Source organism: Benincasa hispida, chromosome 10 (genome assembly GCF_027475165.1).
Source record: "Benincasa hispida cultivar pf3 chromosome 10, pf3_genome.v1.1, whole genome shotgun sequence".
Lineage (NCBI taxonomy): Eukaryota > Viridiplantae > Streptophyta > Magnoliopsida > Cucurbitales > Cucurbitaceae > Benincasa > Benincasa hispida.
Window position 1 is genome coordinate 13,923,319 of NC_143487.1, and position 19,881 is coordinate 13,943,199.

General features: G+C 33.5%; 2 protein-coding genes and 1 long non-coding RNA gene across 3 annotated transcripts; 2 read left to right on the forward strand and 1 right to left on the reverse strand.

Annotated features, from left to right (window-relative positions):
• The first annotated feature begins 2,984 nt into the window (after positions 1-2,984).
• LOC120088618 (uncharacterized) lies at positions 2,985-4,147 on the forward strand. Its single transcript, XR_005484988.2, has 2 exons — positions 2,985-3,460; positions 3,558-4,147. It is a non-coding gene; the product is annotated as an uncharacterized LOC120088618 (long non-coding RNA).
• Positions 4,148-6,478: 2,331 nt separating this feature from the next.
• On the reverse strand, positions 6,479-12,845 carry LOC120088835 (SEC14 cytosolic factor family protein / phosphoglyceride transfer family protein). Its single transcript, XM_039046279.2, has 7 exons — positions 12,543-12,845; positions 11,529-12,144; positions 10,692-10,846; positions 8,440-8,535; positions 7,930-8,186; positions 7,187-7,407; positions 6,479-7,052 (listed from the first exon to the last, which is right to left on the reverse strand). Exons 2-7 carry the CDS (start codon positions 11,880-11,882, stop codon positions 6,672-6,674), a joined length of 1,464 nt encoding a protein of 487 aa, XP_038902207.1. The 5' UTR covers positions 11,883-12,144; positions 12,543-12,845; the 3' UTR covers positions 6,479-6,671.
• Positions 12,846-16,212: 3,367 nt separating this feature from the next.
• On the forward strand, positions 16,213-16,946 carry DSI-1VOC (dessication-induced 1VOC superfamily protein). Its single transcript, XM_039044490.2, has 3 exons — positions 16,213-16,393; positions 16,480-16,642; positions 16,738-16,946. Exons 1-3 carry the CDS (start codon positions 16,269-16,271, stop codon positions 16,870-16,872), a joined length of 423 nt encoding a protein of 140 aa, XP_038900418.1. The 5' UTR covers positions 16,213-16,268; the 3' UTR covers positions 16,873-16,946.
• Positions 16,947-19,881: the final 2,935 nt, after the last annotated feature.

Genomic DNA, 19,881 nt, shown 5'->3' on the forward strand with positions numbered 1-19,881 from the left:
GAGGTACTTGAGGTATATGATACTTCACTTAAACCTCTACACGTTTCTCCCTAAAGTTCACACCGTAAGATTTATCATCGGCCTCGAGGCACCCTGGGAGTACCCCTAAAGGATGGTGTTTGGGTAGGTCAATACCAAGGTGAATGAAGAGAATGTTCATAGTAAGTGGGAGCGGGACGTGTGACAACATATCCCACGATTTCTCTCATTAGGTTGGATAACGTTTTGTGCATCGCCTCAAGGCATCCTGGGAGTGTCCCCCCAAAGGATGGCAGTTTTGTACCGACTCTTAATCTGATCTCCTGTAAATTAATTAAATTATTTTATTAATGATTTTGTGAATTAGGTATTTTATTAATTTAATATTTGATATTAAATCAATTATTAAAATTAATTAAGTTTGTTTAATAAAATTTTATTTAAAATAAGGTATTTTAAAATTTTATTTAAAACAAGTTATTTTAAATAAAATTAGAATTTGAAAATTCAAACCCATATTTTAAGTTTTATTTTAATTTTGATTTTTTGAAAATTGAAATTAATTTAAAAGAAAAATATTTAAAAATTTAGAAAGTGGATTTTTCCAACTTTTCCAATTTTTCTACACCTAATCCACTCAATTGAGTGGAAGTTTGTGTATCAATCTCTATTGCCCACTAATTTGCATGTTAATATTGAATAAATAGAGATCTATTTGACTGAAAATGGGGCATGCAATTTGAAATTGAAAAAGGAAAAATTTTCTAGTTTTCTCTCTTTATTCCAACTCCCTAATCACACCAAATTTACTCTCAATTTGAGTTTCACCACTCAATCTAAGGCTTCAAATTAGTAGACAAGACTCTTGTGGTGGTCTATTGTATAGATTAAATAAGAAATTTATGGTGAATTCAAGCAATTCCGAGGAATCATCAAAGATATTCACTTGAAACCTCAATATACTGAATACTAAGAACATGCATTTTTTATTTTTTATTTTTTAACTAAAATTGATGTAGTTAGAGTGCTTAGATCTTTAATTACTTCCGCATGTTGGATGCCAACTTCATCAGTATAAGATTGACAAAAATCCCTGTGGAGTTGGGTCCCTGCAGATCGGGGCGAGAAATCTCGATTTGATCAGGAATGAGGTCAAATCGGGGATCTAAAATGAGTCCTCAAACCGAGGACAAAACAAAGATGGGGGAGGGTATCCCTGCTCCGTCCCCAACCCCGTCTTGATAATTTTTTTAAGTTTTAATATATATATTTATTTATATGTGTGTGTACATCTAAGAAGCACAAACACAAATACAGATATATGATACGACGATACGTTAATTTCTAAAAAAACTAAGATACAGATACGTTGAAGATACATTATATATATATATATATATATATATATAATGTCTAATTAATTGTTATAATACTTATTTTAAGTTAGATTAAAATATATTAAAAAAGAGAGTGAAAACTTAAAAAAAATTCCAGTTTTGTCGAGTGATTGTTGAGCTACTAGAGTAGACGGTAGGAAACAAGTAAAAGATGAAAATTGAAGAATGAAATTGAGGATGGGAGGAATAATGATTTAAATAGTGAGAGAGAAGGAAAGAATGAAGATTTAATTACATTACGGGGTTTTTTTGTTAAATTTTTAAATTTTTTTTATCATTTTCAATTTATCTTGTTTTGGATTACTCAATTTAAGTGGATTTTTATGTTTGGGAGTGATTTTAAAACGATTGAAATTAATTTTGTCATTTTCAAAATCATTGTGAAACGTGTTTAATCCTTTAAAACTATTTTTGATTATATGAAAATTGTATTTAAAAGTGTAAATTTAAAAACTAAATTAATTTTGAGTAATTAAAAAAAGTGTTTTAAATAATTTTAAAAATGAAAAAAGTGATTTTTTATGATTTTAAAATCACTCATAAACATGCACTAAAATAAAATGAGTTGTGGGTTGAGCTTTTTAAGTGGTTGGGCTTAAATTTGAAAAAAAAAAAATTTGACCCACGTATCATTTTCACGTATCTAGAAGCAGATACATGTATCTAAAAATTAAAAAAAAAAAAAAAATCACGTATCAGACACATATCTATCACGTATATGGACGTATCCGTATTTGATACCGATTCTCTGCACAATTAGAAGTATCTGTGCTTCCTAGATGTACACACATATATAAAAGTAACTTTAAAGCTACTATTTTTGTTTTTATTTTTGTTTTTGTTTTTGTTTTTGTTTTACTTTTTTTTTAAAATTTCATTTCATGATATAATTAAATTTTAACTTTTTATTAAATTTTAAAATAAAGAAATGTTAGAATATTTTTCTATTATTAATTTAAATAAATAAAACAATAATAATACCAATTTGTTACCTAAAAAGTGTACCATTTCAACATAAATATAAAAATTTATTGATTTTAAATAAAAAAAAATAGATGATGAAAATTTTCCCGTGGGAACCCGATCCCTGAACTGGGATTCTCCGACTCCGATCCCGACTCTTCAAAAGGGGAATGAGGTAAGGACAGGGATGAGGAATGCATTCCGGTTTCGCCCCACCTCATTGCCAACCCTAATGTTTATAGGCTAAACTAGAAAAATATTCCCAAGCTTTGAAATTTGTTATCTTAACTTTTGAATTTTGAAATTTGATTTTTTAAAAGAAAAAACCCCATTAAAATTCACACGAATAATCTCTGTATTACTTATGTGAACAAATTTAAATACATTAAAAAAAAGTTGTGAACCATACCTATTGTCGTTTTACTCCTTTCAACTTTATGTCCCAATTTTTCGTTATTTAATTTATGATTATTTTTTACTAATCGTAACCTATAAATCTATTTCTCACACGTGTTTAGATTTGTTCACTTAAGCATTACATAAGCATACACAAACCTTTTCATCAATATGTTTAATGGCAAAAGCCTTCAAAGACTATTTCAAAAATCTATTCTCGCTTTTTTTTTTTTTTTTTTTTTCAAGTGACAATATGAAAAGCTACTTTGGAGGTCTATGACAGACTTCAGGCGAAACAATCAAATTACGGTAAGTCTACGTCTGAAGAGGTGATTGATAGAATAAAAGTGGCTCTTGGGATTTGTTATTCTCCTTCATTGGGTTGATATCTTGGGCTCCCCTCACAAGTATCCAAAAGTGAATGTTAGGTCTTCAAAAAGGTAAAGGACAGAGTTTGGAGAGTGCTTCAAGGATGGAAGGAAAAACTATTCTCTCTCTATGGTAAGGAGGTTCTTATTAAGGCGGTAGCTCAAGCAATCCTTACATACACTATGAGTTGCTTCCAACTGTCAAAGAGCTTATGTGACAAGGTTAGTCAACTTTATACAAAATTTTGGTGGGGATTAGATAGAAACAAGATCCATTAGAGGAGTGACATTGTCATAGAAAGGAGGAAGGTGGGCTTGGGTTCAGAGATCAACAAATTTTCAACCAAGCCATGTTAGGTAAGCAAAGTTGGAGACTTCTGAAACATCCCAACAACCTCTTTTTCAAGGTGTTCCGAGGTAAATATTTCAAAACTTGCAATTTTTTTGTTCGCAGGATTGGGAAGTCAGCCATCGTCGCGTGGCAGAGTATTTTGTGGGTAGGAATCTCTTCATGCATGGCTATCATTGGCGAGTTGGTGATGGGAAGCTAAATCAGATCATTGTTGTTCTGTAGATTTCGGGAGAGGGAAAGCGTGTTCCTAACTTTGTACCCCCAAAATCTGTAGGGGCGTTGTCTAACCTTATTAATTGTTGGGTCTGGACGTTGAAATTAAGACCTAATTCAGATGATTCCTCCGCTTTCTCAGAATCAGATTCCAAGAGAACCTGTATTCCGGATGTGGAAGCCATTCTTCAGATTCCGCTACCAAAAAGAGAACATGACGATGAGATCATATTGGATTTGGAAAGAAATGGAGTATTTTATGTTAAATCTGTTTATCATTTAGGTCTTGAAGCTAGTTTATATGATGCTAGGCCTTCGAACAGAAGGTGTTCTAATCAAAAGGCTAAATTTTGTTGTTGGAAGATTATCCATGACCTTATTCCTTCCAAGTGTAATTTGTCTCAGAAAGGTGTCTCTTCTGCTCTTTTATGTGGCAGTCGAATCTTGAAACATTGAAAAGCACCTGAAAAATACTTTTCTTACCTTTGGATTTAGATCTAAAATTGTGACGTGGTTTATTGAGTTAATTTCAGAAAATCGAGTTACAAGAGCAAGTTTGAACTTATTTGGATGAAAACTTGGTGCAAATGTCTAAAAATAAGGACTTTAGGATCATCCAATACAAGGGGAAGTAAAAGAGTAAGTTGGGCAAATCGTTAAGGAAGAAAAACAAGGCATGGTAGCGCATAGTATTGCAACGTTGCCCCGTGACACAGAAGACCCGGGAGCTAAAGAAAACAGGGTAGCATCACAATGTTACTGATAATATCACAACGCTACAAACTGAAGGCTGCTATTACTTATTCCAACGTCACAACATTGCTGAGAGCGTTGCGACACTGTGGGTGCCGCAATCGCTGAGTCTTCTGCTATCATTTAGGAAAAAAAAAAAAAGAAAAAGAAAAAAGGCAATTGGGTGATATTTTAGACCTAAATTGAGAGACTACCATCTAGAGAACGAAGCTATTGTTGAGATTGATCTGAAACTCAACAACGAAAGTTCGAGAGATCGATATCGTGACACAACGACAGTGAAAGAGATTGTGTTGCCTACCTTTCTTTCTTCCTTGTTCTCTATGATGATCTTTTGTGTTAGATCTTTATTTTTTGTGAACATGAGTAGTTGAATCTCTCAATTCCAGGGTGTTGTGTTGTCTTTGCTAAGAATTTAATTGATTGGTTCTTCGACGTTTGAATCGATTGTTTGATGGTTGAATTTTAATTCCTCCATATAAATCCATCTTTTTGATTGGCCATTGAAAGGTTTGGCTGGAACTGAACAATTACACTGTTATTTGATAATGCATGGAATGATTAGAGGATAATAGGGGTTGAGAATGAAGAAACGACAATGACACATCGTTGTAAAATTGAGGAAGAAATTCAATTTGTTGTAAATGTACTAGAATAGGTTGAGCTTGAAAAAGAATACCCTGATCATAGACTTCTAGGCTCATTCGATTTAAAAAATTGATCCATATGTTAATAACCGATTTGAATTTCATAGTGAAACAACACTCGAACCATTATCTCATTGAATTGGAAGTTTTATTTTCTTGTTTAATTAAGCTTCGACAACGAATTTCTCTTTCCAATTATCCAAATAAAACTGACTTGAGTTTAACGATAGCTAACTAAAAATTTTTCAAACCCAATCCTTGAGGACGATACCCCGGTCGAGATTTTATTACTTCGATATGTACGCTTGCGTGCCCGCTGTTGAACATCAACTCATCTTATTTGGAAATGTCAGGTAACGAAAGACATTTTACCTCATTTACTAATGAGGACATTCTTTGTGATGATAGGAATAGATGGACTGATATGGATATTTGATTTTGGATTTTGACGAGGAGTTCCACTTAGGAGCTGCTAAAGATCGTGATTATTGCATGGTAGATTTGGAAGGTTAGGAATAAGCTTGTGTTTCAAAGAATTTCGACCAATATAGACTCCATATGGGCGTCGATTGCTAAGTACTTGGTTGAAGAGACATCTGTTCATGTGGAGAGTAATGAAAAATCTATTTTGACAAAGCAGTTTGACTTTTAGAGATAAGATTTCACCGGTTGGCTCCCCCCCGAGGAACTGGTGGAAATTCAATATTGATGTTGTTTAGAGTCCTTAAAAAAAGTTGGTGGTCTGGGTTGGACACTTCAAAACTATTTGAGTCGTGTTCACCTAGCTGACTTCAAAGTTATTCATAGATGTTACGAGATTAAGATCTTGGAAGCTATGGATAGATGTTACGAGATTAAGATCTTGGAAGCTATGGCCATTCATGATAGTCTGGAAAGCATCCCATCCATATCTGCTTCAAATATTATGATTGAGTCGGATTTTCTTGAGATGATTCACCTCCTCAATAATAAGTCTTATGATTGATTACATTGAGTCGTTTTTTTTTCATTGAGATTAAATCATTGTCGCTTAATTTGAGATCAATCTCTTTTTTTTTTCATGCAAAGCGTGAACATAACTTTTTGGCACATTATCTTGCGAAAAGGCTTTGGATAAGGAAGTTTCATCTTTTCTTCTTTTCCCTTATCCAGATTGGTTTGTTTCTTAATTTCTTTTGATGTAATTATATAGGCGGTTGTATGATGTTTCCATTTTTTTTACAAAAGAGAGAGAGAGAGAGAGAGAGAGAAAACTTTCAAAAAGGGGAAAAGAATTCAAGAAACGTCCTAAAACTAGGGGTATAATTGAAATCAGTCCATAGTTTAGGGGTACTTTGATAACTTAACCTATTTTTATTCTTAAATGCACATAATAATATTGAAATAGCAATACCAACTTCGACACTCCTGTAATTCAATTATTTGAAATTATGCAGCTTAAATAAATACACTTTGGAAGTCCAATATTGCTAATCTGTTACAACAAATTCATGAACTATAGACGATACCACATATCATTATTAAACATGACATGAATAATGCATTACTTTTCCTTCCTGTAAACGCAGAAGTCGCAACTTTGACTCAGCCCTTTCCTTCTTGATCACAAAGGGAAAAAGAATCGGTTTTCGGGATCATATGCACTGACAATAACGGCGACAAAAGCCCATAACATAAGGATGCTTATCACACCAGTTCTTACCATCTGATCGAAGTTTCCATGTAAGTGATTATCGAATTCATACACCATCTGAGATGGTAAAATTGCATCATTTCCATGAATTCCATCAGTAATCAACTCTCTGTTTGCCGTCTCGTTCGTATCCAATCGCTGTATATCATGGAAATCTACTTTTGAACATTCCGTGCAGGAGCATTTGCCACCAAGATACCTAGGTAGCATTTCTAGGTACTCAGATAGAACCTTTTCATATGTAGTCTCTCCCTCAATTTTCAACTTTTTCCGCGTAACAGGTTTCAAAATCTAAAGAAAAACCATCATTTGTTAAGCACAACTGCAAGATTAGTAGATTACTGTAGACAAGGAGCTTATAATTGATTCATAATACAATTTTCAGCAGGGAAAAAAGAAGTGCAAAAGCTAGAGGATAATCTTACTTGAATAAAAGTTTGAGCAAGGAGACGGACAACCGGAGGAAGCCGAATGACAAACAAACAGCCGAGACGGTTTGGGAAGTGATCTTGTAGAAGGGAAGAACAATATCTCATCATTTGCATGGGAACTCTGAAAGGAGTTAATCCTTCACAATCCACTAAAACTGTAATTTGGGGATTTTCTGCATCAGCTAACTCAACGACTCCATGTTCTACCTGAGATACTGCAATTACAGCATTTCAGTTTTACATATGAAGATTTCTGAATGGTTAGAAGGAGAACTAGAAGAAAAGAAACAGCGTTCCTTTAGAATAAAGGTGAAGAAAGAACTAAGAACAGTCTATTATGCAGCCAACATGCTAAACAACGATCATAATAAGGAAAGCAAATCACATTATTAGCAATGTAAAGGCAATGCCGAAGGATAAACAGTTTTTCCTGTAATTTGGATATTGATCAAACAAAAATTTATCGTAATCAAGATTCTTGTTAGAAATTATGCGATCAATGTTATCAACCTTTAGCAATAGTAAAGTTCTAATCGAAATTGGCTCTTTAGCACTCAATAGATGGTTAGATGAACACCATCTGCACCTAAAAACTTCCAAACATTTCAGTCAGTCAATTAGAGACACTCGGAAAAAGTTGACCCTAAAAATCAAGCAAGTAAAATGCTCCTCCTATGTGGAACCGACAGAACTAGATTTCCAAGTTTGTTGATAAAATTAAGACTTAAGAGACGTACTGATGGCCTGGGTAAAACGGGGTCTGTCTTCAGATGACAAGCTCATGCAAGCAAGCCCAAGCCGTACTATGAGACAAGGTCTGTGCTTCAGATCAAATCCATGCCAAAAGACCATGTGTGACCACATATCAAGCTCTGAAGATGAGAGTATTTTGTAGTTCTCTCTCCAGCGAATTGTCTTCTTAATTGAAGATAACAAAGATGTAAAGTCACCATTAGCAGCAGTGTAGAATCTTTGAAGCTCGTCTTCATCAAGTCTGTATGAAAGAAGAATGTCGTAAATAGCGCATTAAGAGAAGCCCATGAATACATGCACAATCCCACTAATAACAACCACAACCAACACACAAAGGCACAGTCAAGTTAAACTAATTCAAGACCCATAAAATCGTTAGTATCAACATAGTTCTCCTTCTCATGATCATACAAATTTAAAGGCCAAAACTTCAGTTGAGGCTGTTCAGTCAACAGCAGCTACAACAATCTCCAGTAAGTCAAATCAGAAATTACCTTTCTGGCAAACTGAAACCCTGACTTTCCAGCTCTTTAGAGAGACGCACCAACCAAGTTTCAGATTCACTACTTTGTGGAGCCTCATCACAGGCACTGCAAATCATGTATACTATTAAAAAGTTAGAGTGAAGAGATTACAGAACATGCGAAAGTAGCGCGCAGGAGTTAAATAAAAGATTCTAAGGAGATCATCAAAATTTGATTAGAGAGAGAGCACTCATGAAATGTTGGGAAATGGGGAATAGATGTTACACAGAGAAATAATGTCAATATGGAACATGTCAAGGATTGATTTCACAAGAAGTATCAATAGAACTAGTGGTGGTGTTGACAAAAATCTTGAGAAATCGTAGAAATAAAAATTGCAGGAATTAATAATGGAACTTCCACGTTAGCTTTAAATAGGCTACAATTCAATCTTTTGAATACTCTGAAGTCAAAACCTTAAGCTTACGCAAAATTTGAAAGAAAAAATCACTGAAATAATTTTATGATATGGTTACTGATACAATGGGGAAGGTATTTAGGCCAAGTCCATGGCCAAATTAAGAAAATTCATCCCTAATTTAGAGAAACTCTCAAGAACACAAGTTCTATTTCAAAATGGATAATCGAAAGCTTTTAATTACAACCCTAAATTGGCTATTTATAGCCTTACAATAAAATAAGACAATTAACAAATTAATTCTAATTGAACATGAATCAATCTAAATTAACAACTAAACTAAATATAAACTAAATTATACTAATTATTCTAATTCTCCTCATCAGTTACATACTTGAAAAGGAATAAAAATGTGTTGAAGGGAGGGGAAGGAAGATAGAGATGAGAATCAAAATAGAGTTATGGAGTTCACATGATAAATAATGTTAATATTGATATTTAAAGAAAGGTTAATATCATTTTAGTCTCTGTACTTTGGGATTTATGCTATTTTAGCCCATGTCTATCAAATATTCAAGCCATTGTACTTTCAATAAATTAGAAAATTCGTCCTCATTGAGGATTTATTGTTAACTTCTCCCAAAAAAAGAAAGAAAGAAAGAAAGAAAGAAAGAAAGACTCTATTAGCCATCCCTCCATACATTTTGGATGGACATTCACCTTGTACCCTTTTTTAGAGAAAATTATTCTTATTAATTTACCAAGTTTGATAAATACCAACCACAAATTAACAATAAGGACTAACTTTAAGATTTATTGGAAGTATAGTATACATATTAAAATGGAATAAGACTCAGTGTATGGGCAACCAATAATATTTTAATCTTAAATAATTATATACATTATTCATTAACAACATATTGTAAAATTATATTATTATCTCATATAACATAACGAGGCATTTCAATAAAAAAAAACATGGTAATAGAATGATATCCATAGATTAAGAGAAAAAATAGCATTGAAATATTTATTGCGGTGAAAGAATAGAAAAGTTAAAAATACAAGCATAGATCTAATTTTGAAAAGAGAGAGAGTAAAATGAAGAGAGGAAATAGAGGATTGAGGGAGAGGGCAGGAGGAGAGTGGAGGAAAAGAGGGAGAGAGCAGATGTACAAGGAAGAAAAAGTAAACAGGAGAATGACTAGAGGTCGGGTTTTGTACCCTATCGAAAAAAAATATATTAGAGGTAAAGTCTTCCCATATCTCATAATAGATGAACCTCACATTTCTGTGTCATTGAGAACGTGCGAAGTAGGCATCTGCTATGGGCTTTCAGCTTAACAGGCAACAGCACACGGTAGTAAAGAAAAATTTAGTTGTCCATTGATGAGGAAGTGGTACATTGGTTGACATGTCTTATGTCATTAACATTTTAAGGATATCAACAAAATGTCATCAACATCGAGGAAGAAATACTTTATCACCGTATATATATGAGCAACCAGCCTTTAATATAACCACCATGGGTTGGCCTAGTGGTAAAAAAGAGACATAGTCTCAATAAATGGCTAAGAGGACAAGGATTCAATCCATGGTGGCCACCTACCTAGGAATTAATTTTCTAGGTGTTTCCTTGACACCCAAATGTTGTAGAATTAGGCAGAGTGTCCCATTAATCGAAGTGCGCGTAAGTTGGTCTGGAAACTCACAGATTTAAAAAAAAAAAAAAAAAAATATCACACACACAGCTTTTAATTTCTTGATTCGACTTATAGCCCATAGTAAAAATAACGAAGGTCCTTTCAGAATATTAATCTAAGATGAAAAAGTCAAGCACCCTGGTGTTATCTCATTACAGTACCTTGCATCAGTAGAAGAGTTTTCAGAGGATAGTTCTGAGTACATTTCAGAATATGAAGGGGAATCACTGACGCCATTGGAGTTTCCACCCATAGACTCTGTCTGGTCAGAGATTGATGTTGCTATTGATAGTACAAGTAATGGCTTTGACAACATCTGGCAAAATAAAGGTAATATATAATTCGTTGAAGAAACAGTGTATATTAAGAATTTAAGATGGGAAGAACAGGAATCATTCATTAGTTATCCAAAGTTCAGGTGACTGCATCTGCACTTATTGCCATCTGGACAGAAGCAATTGGAGGATGTAAATCTTGCACATGCTTGCAGGAGTTATATTGGAAAAGAAGTAAAGTTCTGAGTTAAGATGGAGCAACTAGGTTCTAGTTCATATTTCATGAATTACCATAGCATCCAGTTCCAAATTTGAACCATTATTTTTAAGACAAATCAAGTGTGGCAAGCACTCCTCATTATCATGTTCAATGGAGAATAGGGTCTGCAGAATTAACTCCCAAGGAGCAGGTTATGACCATTATCAAGACATTAAAGGGAACAAGCCTAATACACACGTTGCACATACAAGTAAACACAAATCACACCTTACAATCAATAAATCATCTGAGGAGCAGAGAACTTGAAGATATAAGCATGCTTACTTAGGGTGAATCCTCAAGCTTAAGCTCTATTCTTTTGTTCATGCATAACGGACCGATGAACATTTCATCAAGTACTTAAAAGATCATATGGATATATGGTAAGAATATTAGCTAGACTTGTCCATCAAAGTTATGACACGATGGTCATTATAAATCAAGGAGAAGTTAACAGCACGAACCTGCATGCCTTTGACTAAACCTCTGAAAGGAGCCCATCTCTGAATCCATTTAAATGGTGGGTAGCAAAGAATCTGCAGAGCTTGAAGACCTCGCCAAGCAAAAGGACACCTAGACTTTGAGAATCTTCGAACCATCTCTAGTGCAATAATTTTGAGCAAGAAAAATGCCGCCTGACCAACTGCACCATTGGCAATTCTGCTCTGTCTAAGTGAAGTTACACTCCGAATAGCATTCCTTGAAAATGCTTTTGAGTGAGAAACACCAATAAAGCATCTTCGAAGTTTTCTACTTCCACCACTAACATCAACTTCAGATATCATGCCTGATCCTGAACTTGGTAACGTGCCTTCCATTGAAAAATATTACTATAATTTTGCAAGCTGCTCTTCAGCTAAGAGCACTGTTTGTAGAAACAAAATGATCGGCTATCCTTTTTACTAAAATTACTACAAACTATATATATAGAGTAAAGTACTGTGAAAAACATTTTTACGGGATGACAAAGAAGGAAGGACCGCCATTAAATAAAAACAAATCCTCATCTATCATCCGTATAAAAACCATGAACGGACCATAACTGTACAGATTTTTGAAATGAAGCCGAATATTGTCAACCTGCAAAATAGAAATGAAATTACCACACGTCCATCTGTCTCGGAGAGAGAGACGATCAAATGCATTACAATCACAAATTAGCAAAAATTGTAAAAATAAAAAAATATATCGATGACAATCCCAAAAAATAACTGGATTTCAAAGACGCTGGCAATTTTGTTAAGATAACTTCCAGTTTGAATTCCAGTCTCCCCTAGAAACCTATTTCCGGAAGCATAGATACAACGGAGGATGCAACCTCTGGCGTTTACATTTGCAAGAAATTGATCGGCAGACAGCACAGGCAACATCGGCGAACGAAGATCATCATTATTCGTTCAGCCAATCAAGAATCGAGATAATTGAAATTTCAGAATTCAAGCAGAAACACGAAATCAAGGAAAAGGGAAGAGGAGTACCAGGAGTTGAGTAAGGCGAACTGTTGGCGTAATTTTTAAGCGGAGGACGGCATTTTCTCTGAAATTGAGGTCTGGGAAGTGAAAGATCGGAGAGGAGAACGGAGGGTGAACGGAGGTAGGAGAAAGATGAACAGGCGGGAGGCTGAAAAGGAGTGCACGTGGCCTTTAGGGGCCTTATTTTCCGTTCTGGTTCGGTATAGGAAGCTAAAAGGGAGATCTGCGGGAGAAGATGCGAATCCGTAGAATTAAAGAAGACGATGTTCGAACTCACGTGACCCTTTCCCACGGAAAATTGCCCGAACTAACCCAAAACCCAATTTTTTTATGTAATTGACTTCCTTTTTAAAAAAAAACATTTCTTAACATTTTGAAGATATGAAATGTAAAATTTGTATGTATAACTCGAAAATTGGATAAAAATGGTCAAATAATTCAGTTTTTACTAAAAAAAATGTCGAGTAACCCTCTATTAACATCAAATTCGGATGAAATTATCAAAATATACTCAAAAAAGCATCTCGATCTGATCTCTCTTGGTCTCGTTCTCGCTCTCTCTCGATATTGCTCTCCCTCTCGCTCTGTTATTTTCCTCACTCACAAATTACCATTCTCTGTGTCTCTCGCTCTCTCTCGGTCTCGATCACTCTTGTTCTCTTTCGGTCTCTCTCTTCATTTCCTCACTCACAAAATCATTCATCTCTCTAGCTCTTGCTCACCGAAATTGGTTACATCGGAGCTACTCACTTGGACTCGTCGTGCCGGATAATAAGAAAAAGACGTATAGAGGAGAAGAAGCCAAAGAAGAAGAAGACGACGAGGAAGAAAGACAAGGCAACACTGGAGAAAGAAGATGAAAAATAAAAAGAAAAAATAACAAGAAATGAATGGCAATATTGTAACTTCACGTGGTCATGACATCAGCATTTAACATTTTTTTAAAAAACTGGGTCATTTGCCATTTGGGATCTTTAAAATGAATTTTTTAAACAATTTTCCCATGTGAAATACTCACTCTACCCCCGGTTTTAAATGAATCATTCTTACTTTTCCTTTATTTTTAGGATGTTTCAATATTTTGCTCAATTTATAATATATAGTTGGAAATGGTTGGTTTTTTTGTCTTTAATCTCAAATTAGTTAATTAATGTTTTGATGATAACAAACCTACTATTTTTCTTTGACAATTTTAGTATTTTGAAGTGGCTATTATGTAAACCTTATAACAACTAATCTAAATAATTTGAATAACTTAAATTGGAGTTCAAACGAATAAAATATATCCGAAACAAAATGGAAAAATCCTGATGACGTGACAGATTTTTTTCATCCAAGTGGATCATGCCACTTGGAGCATAGGAGGAATGACACAAAGTGGACTTTTTAATTCTTGGGTTGGTTTTAAAACGAAATTGAATTTTAAAAGAAAATAAATTTAATATTATTTTATGTTTGTATCTAACAGTCACTTAATTTAAAAAGAAAAATCTCCACAACTCATTTCTCCTTTGCATGATCTAAATGCCTAAACTCGATTTGGTTTTCACTTACTTATTTTCCTATTTAAACTCATATTCTTCTCCAAATTTCTAACAACAATTTCACATTTATCTCCATAATTCATTAAACCTCTTCGTTTTTTCCTTCATCTTATCTTTTAGAGAGATATATTGTATTGTGAGGATCGATTTGTTGTGAGCTAAAATTTATAAATCAACTATTTTAGAAAGTTTGTCAAGTGTGCCTTTTATTTTTCCAAACTTTTATAAGCGTTAATTCTTGATTCCTGAAAAATAGTTGTTGTAACGGTTTAATCATCAGCGATGGAAAAGATCAGGTTTGTTCTTGCGTGCGAAAAAATAACGTTGTAATGGTTCGATTCTAAGCTCTGGGAAGAGTTAGAGACTTTTAATGAAGTACCCAAGAGAAGCTCATGAAGTGGATGTAGATGGATTGTGTCGAACCACGATAAAATTTATGGTGTCAAATTCTCTATTCATAAATTTTGAAATTAATTGTTATTGGTATTATATTTTATTGCTTGAAATTAATTACCAATTTTATTATTAAAATTATTTGTTTAATTCAAAGTGAAAAATAATTGCATGATTTTTTTTTTTTGTTTAAATTACTTATTAGCAAAAAGTTTGTTAATTTGTTTAATTGTGTCCTCTTAGTAAAAAGTTTTCACTAGTTTAAATAAACTTTATTCACCCCCTCTGATTGTCATACCGATCATAAAATAAGTAACATGAAAAAATGTATAAAAATGAGTAGTCATTTAGCTAAAACGAAATTGTATTAACGGATATATGACCAAAACAAAATTGCCGTTATCACAAAAGAAAAAGGTGAACGATCAATCGATCACAAACCTCTGATGTGTGACCGCTAAGATCTCACTTTGCAATTTTGTTTTTGTCATATCTCCATCAATACAACTTCGTTCTAGCTGAATAATCATCTAATTCACATGTTTTTTCATATTCTCTTCAACCATACTTGTAAATTAAACAAAAACTTAAACAATCTCTGATTTTAATACTCTAAATGTCAAATTTTTGAAAGTTTAAACTTTAAACATTGTAAGACCATTTAAATTCAATATTCTTTTACATTTTGCTCTTTTTATAAGCATTGTTGGAAATAACACGAAAAAACATGTGACAACGAGTAATCATTTAGTTAAAATAGAGTTGCATCGACAAAAATATGATCAAAACAAAATTACAGATAGAAAACTTAACGATTGCACACCTTTTGCCAAATGAACATTAATTTTGTTTTGGTCATATATTCGTCAATACAACTATATTTGAGTTAAATGACCACGTGTTTCAATACGATTTTCTATGTTCTTTCCAACCAGACGGTAAATTAAACTAACACACTTAAACGATATTTGACTTTATTACCCCAAAAAAAAAAGTTATCTAAGTTTAAAAGTTATAAAACCATAATTCAAGATTCTTCTAAATTATGTTATTTAAAAGCATGGTTGGAAAAAAAAACACGAAAAATCATATAAAAATGAATTGTTATTTAGCTAAAAATAGAATCGTATCAATGGAGATATGACCAAAATAATATATTAAGAGCCTGTACATATTTCGCTTTATACGTTTTTTTTCGTATTCTTTTCAACCACATTTATAAATTAAACAAAATATTAAAATACATCTAAATGACTCTACAAAATTTAAACTTATATCTGTTTTTGGTATGTGATATTTTGATAATATAAAAAGAAATACCGATAGAGGAAATCCAAACATTGAAGAAAAAATGAGTAACGATGCATTTAAAACTAAAGGTAAAAGGGGAATTTTATATCTTCAAAAGGTTAAAAAGAACAAAAAATATAACAAAAAGAGATATCAATGGTTAAAGTTTGGGCAATTTTACACCTAACTACATAAAATTTATTTATTGGAAGGAAAATACTAAAGTACGCTCTCTCTTGTACCTAATCTGAAGTTAAAATTGACTTTTAGACATGAGTGCTATTATTAGAAAACAAATAAAGTATTAAAAAAAAGGGGAAAATCTCAGTATGCACGTGGCACCATTCAGTGGACAAACAACATGCAAGAGCTCCACGTGTACATTTCCACAATCCACATTGGTCTCCACGTGTGCGATTTTCATATTATTCATACTCATCTTCATATTATTCATCTTCTTCATCCTCAAGCTCTCAACAACTCTGTGCTTCCTCAATCCATAAAAATGGCGTCCAATCTCAAACCAACCTTCGCATACACAGTTCTCTACGTCAAGGACGTCGCTAAATCCGTCGATTTCTACACCAAAGCCTTCGGTTTTACCGTCCGCCGCCTCGACGATTCCAACAGGTAATCAAAAACCTAAATCCAAAATCCAATCGCTGCAACAATCGATCAAAATCCATGAGAACAAAATCGGATCATTTTCGTTACAGGTGGGGAGAGCTTGTAAGCGGAGAAACTACAATCGCATTCACACCAATACACCAGCACGAAACAGAAGATCTCACCGGCGTAGTTCAAACCCCATCCTCCAATCGCGAACGGAACCCTATCGAGATTTGCATCGATTATACCGATGTGGATGCAGCGTATCAGGTAAAATTGGAACCACATTGCGATTCATGTATGTTAATTGAGGTTGAAATTTAGGGATCTGAGAGAATTTTGATCGAATTTGCTGTGGTGAACAGAGGGCGGTGGAGAATGGTGCGGCGGCGGTGCGGCCGGAGGCGAAAGAGTGGAACCAGAAGGTAGGTTATGTACGGGATATTGATGGAATGGTGGTACGGATAGGTAGCCATGTGAATCATCCAAAACAGAACTGAATTGATCAGTGTTGTTCTTCAACCTCCTGAAGTTGAATATTAACAAATATGAATAAATCTGTTATTTCAAGTTCAGTTTATGGATGGATTTTTGTTGATTAACTTTAACAATCATTTTTGGTACTAAAAATTACTTTTGACGTTCAATTTACCAGCTTTGCCTTCGACGACCATTGCGACGATCAATTTTAACTATAGGTGCATAGTGTATAGTCTTCTTTTATAATAATTTGATAATAAATATAAATACTAATGTATAGTAAATTAAATAAGCTTATGTATGAAAACACATTTGAAAAAATATGTCGAGTGTTTTTGTTTGAAATAAGTATTATAAAAAGTGACCAAATAAGAACTCTAATTTAAACGATAAAATCTTACCAAATCTATCAAATTTCAAAATCAAATTTTTTTCATAAATACGTATGAAAACGATAAATAGTTAAATAAATAAATATATTTAGCTCTTTAACATGCATACAAGTATTAAATAACGTCTTTGTTTCTATTATTCTCCTTCTTCACGTTACAATTTATAACAGGTATTTTTATTTTTTATTATTATTTTTAAATAAACTAATATAACTATAAAATATGTATTATTTGACGTTTACAATTTTTAATTACGTTTATGTTTTTTTAAAAAAAATAAAATGTCAAGTAATGATATTTCTAGGAAAAAACATCAAGAAAGGTGTTACAAATGTGGAGATTTTACGAAAATTGTACGAAAATTTTTGTACTTTTTTTCTCTTAACTAGTACTTTATATTTTAAAAATGTTAGGTTTAATAAAATTGTACTCGACACTATTTACATATCAAGAAAAAATTTGACTTATTTAGAATTTTAGTTTTAAATATCAAGAAAAATATTAAATTTCAATTAAAAGCGATATAATATATATTGTTTTGATTTATTCCGTCCTAATTTAGAGACTTCTTTAGTCCCCTCATTTGTGCCGCACGAATCCCAACCCCTAAATCGTGTCGAAAATTTCACAAAATGACTCAAAAATCTATTTTTTTTTTTTTACCAATGACCTCTTTTTAAAGATATTTCTACCGCTGATCTTTTTGTTCCAGCGAAATTTCAAAATTACCCTGAATTTTGAAAGGCATTTTGATCATTTGGTATCCATGTGCCTTTACGAATACTTTACAACGATAGGTCCCTACATTTCCTTCATTTCCTTCTCAAAGCATTTATCTTCGAAGATTTTTCTCTCCAATTTGCTTCCGCTTTCTCTCCAAACTTCAGTTAAGCACTCGTCGCAGGTTTCTCGTCGATCGTCTCTACGCACTTGCCACCATCGTCGTGATCTGAAAGGTATGGGACTCTTTTCCTTGAAGAATGCATGTTGATATTCAAGGTTTGACTATCTTAGGGTTAATCACGTATTCATTTGTAATCGATCATTGAGAGAATACTAAACGATCGGATAGAGAATATTAAGCAAGTGTTTAGATATTACTAAGTGACCGGATAGAGATTATTAAGCGATCGAATAGAGAATACTAAGCCATCATTTAGATATTTATCATGTGATCGTTTAGGTTTATATCGTGCGATCGTTTAGCTTTATGCTTTAAAACTCGTAGATAGTGAATGTAATTAATAAATAGTTATTAATGTTTTTACTAATAAGTGTTATTGATGTTTTATTAAATTTCGTCTTATTAACCCTAAAATCCAATAAACTAATATCCTAGGTTGTCTTCTGAATCTTGAACTGTATGTAGAGACATATAGGGATCAATGTTCGAGATACAACCTAAAGGGTCTATAGTATAGGAATAAGGTTGGATACCTTATCCTAGTAACACTATGGATATGATCCATTTTGTATTTAATACAAACACAGTGATTCAATGCATTCGTGTAGGAGACACGCGAGTGGGTTATCCTGTGCAATGAGTTTGCACAAGACCGGACTGCGAAATAGTAACCACTAGATATAACTTCGTTGACTAGTTAGGTTTATATTTCAATAGGGTGACCTAGGCAACTTAGTCTTACTCCTGAGTATATTATGAACTCATGTTCACAAGAGATTGTCCTTTGATTTGTATGGGTGAGAGTGGTCAGTTTGCCGACTCAATAAGCCTATCATTTTAGGGATAAAACCAAGTGGCTAGCTGGAAACATAATCATACAATATTGATTTCGCTCATTCCCGACTTCAGGGTAAGTAGATGAGTGTTCTCTTAAGTGGTGTATCCGGGACTTGAACAAAGGGCCCTATCTTTTTTGTAACGACCCGACCCCCTAGGACTTAGGTAAGGTCGTTACTAAAATAAATTCATGCAAAGAATTTAAAACGACGCTTAGTTATTTGAAATAAATGCTAATTAAAACAAGAGAAGTTCAAATGACATTTATTAAATGCAATTGTTAAAAACAATAATAGGGTACCCATAAATCATAAAGGTTAATAAATACGTATGAAAAACAATTCTTAATAATAAGTTTCAAACATCAAAACTAAACATTACGAGGAACATGAAAATAACTCTAAATCTCATGATGCGGAAGCGTAAAAAAATTAGTCCCAGTAACACGATCACGAATTCCGCTGCGCCATTGCCGGTGCATCTCTACACTTACTTGAAACATCAACATAAGAAAGAATGAGTATGAAATACTCAGTAAGTAGCCCCACCACCGGGGTCAGGCTAGGCATCTATGTCCTTTAGATACTTGCATATGGCACATAAACACATGAAACAGACAAGAGACTGAGTCCTATCCTATTGTAGTTAAATATGCCCACAAAACTGGTGAATCTCGAAGGAAACACAAAATTGGTGAATCCCGGAAGAAACACAAAACTGGTGAATCTTGAAGGAAACACAAAATTAGTGAATCCCGAAGGAAACACAAACTAGTGAATCCCGAAGGAAACACAAACTGGTGAATCCCGAAGGAAACACAAACTGGTGAGCATCTAACTAATCAATGAGGATATTCACACAGTAACGTCCTAAGATTCAACATTGTACAATTATAA

What these genes read in the sequence shown, in the direction of transcription:
- LOC120088835 (XM_039046279.2), bottom strand. Translation starts at nt 11,882, where the DNA reads ATGGAAGGCACGTTACCAAGTTCAGGATCAGGCATGATATCTGAAGTT. An exon ending in GTTTAGTCAAAGGCATGCAG is followed by an intron (nt 10,847 to 11,528) that starts GTTCGTGCTGTT and finishes TTATTTTGCCAG; the next exon opens with ATGTTGTCAAAGCCATTACT. An exon ending in TTGCTCAAACTTTTATTCAA is followed by an intron (nt 7,053 to 7,186) that starts GTAAGATTATCC and finishes GTTTTTCTTTAG; the next exon opens with ATTTTGAAACCTGTTACGCG.
- DSI-1VOC (XM_039044490.2), top strand. Translation starts at nt 16,269, where the DNA reads ATGGCGTCCAATCTCAAACCAACCTTCGCATACACAGTTCTCTACGTC. An exon ending in CGCCTCGACGATTCCAACAG is followed by an intron (nt 16,394 to 16,479) that starts GTAATCAAAAAC and finishes TTTTCGTTACAG; the next exon opens with GTGGGGAGAGCTTGTAAGCG. An exon ending in ATGTGGATGCAGCGTATCAG is followed by an intron (nt 16,643 to 16,737) that starts GTAAAATTGGAA and finishes TGTGGTGAACAG; the next exon opens with AGGGCGGTGGAGAATGGTGC.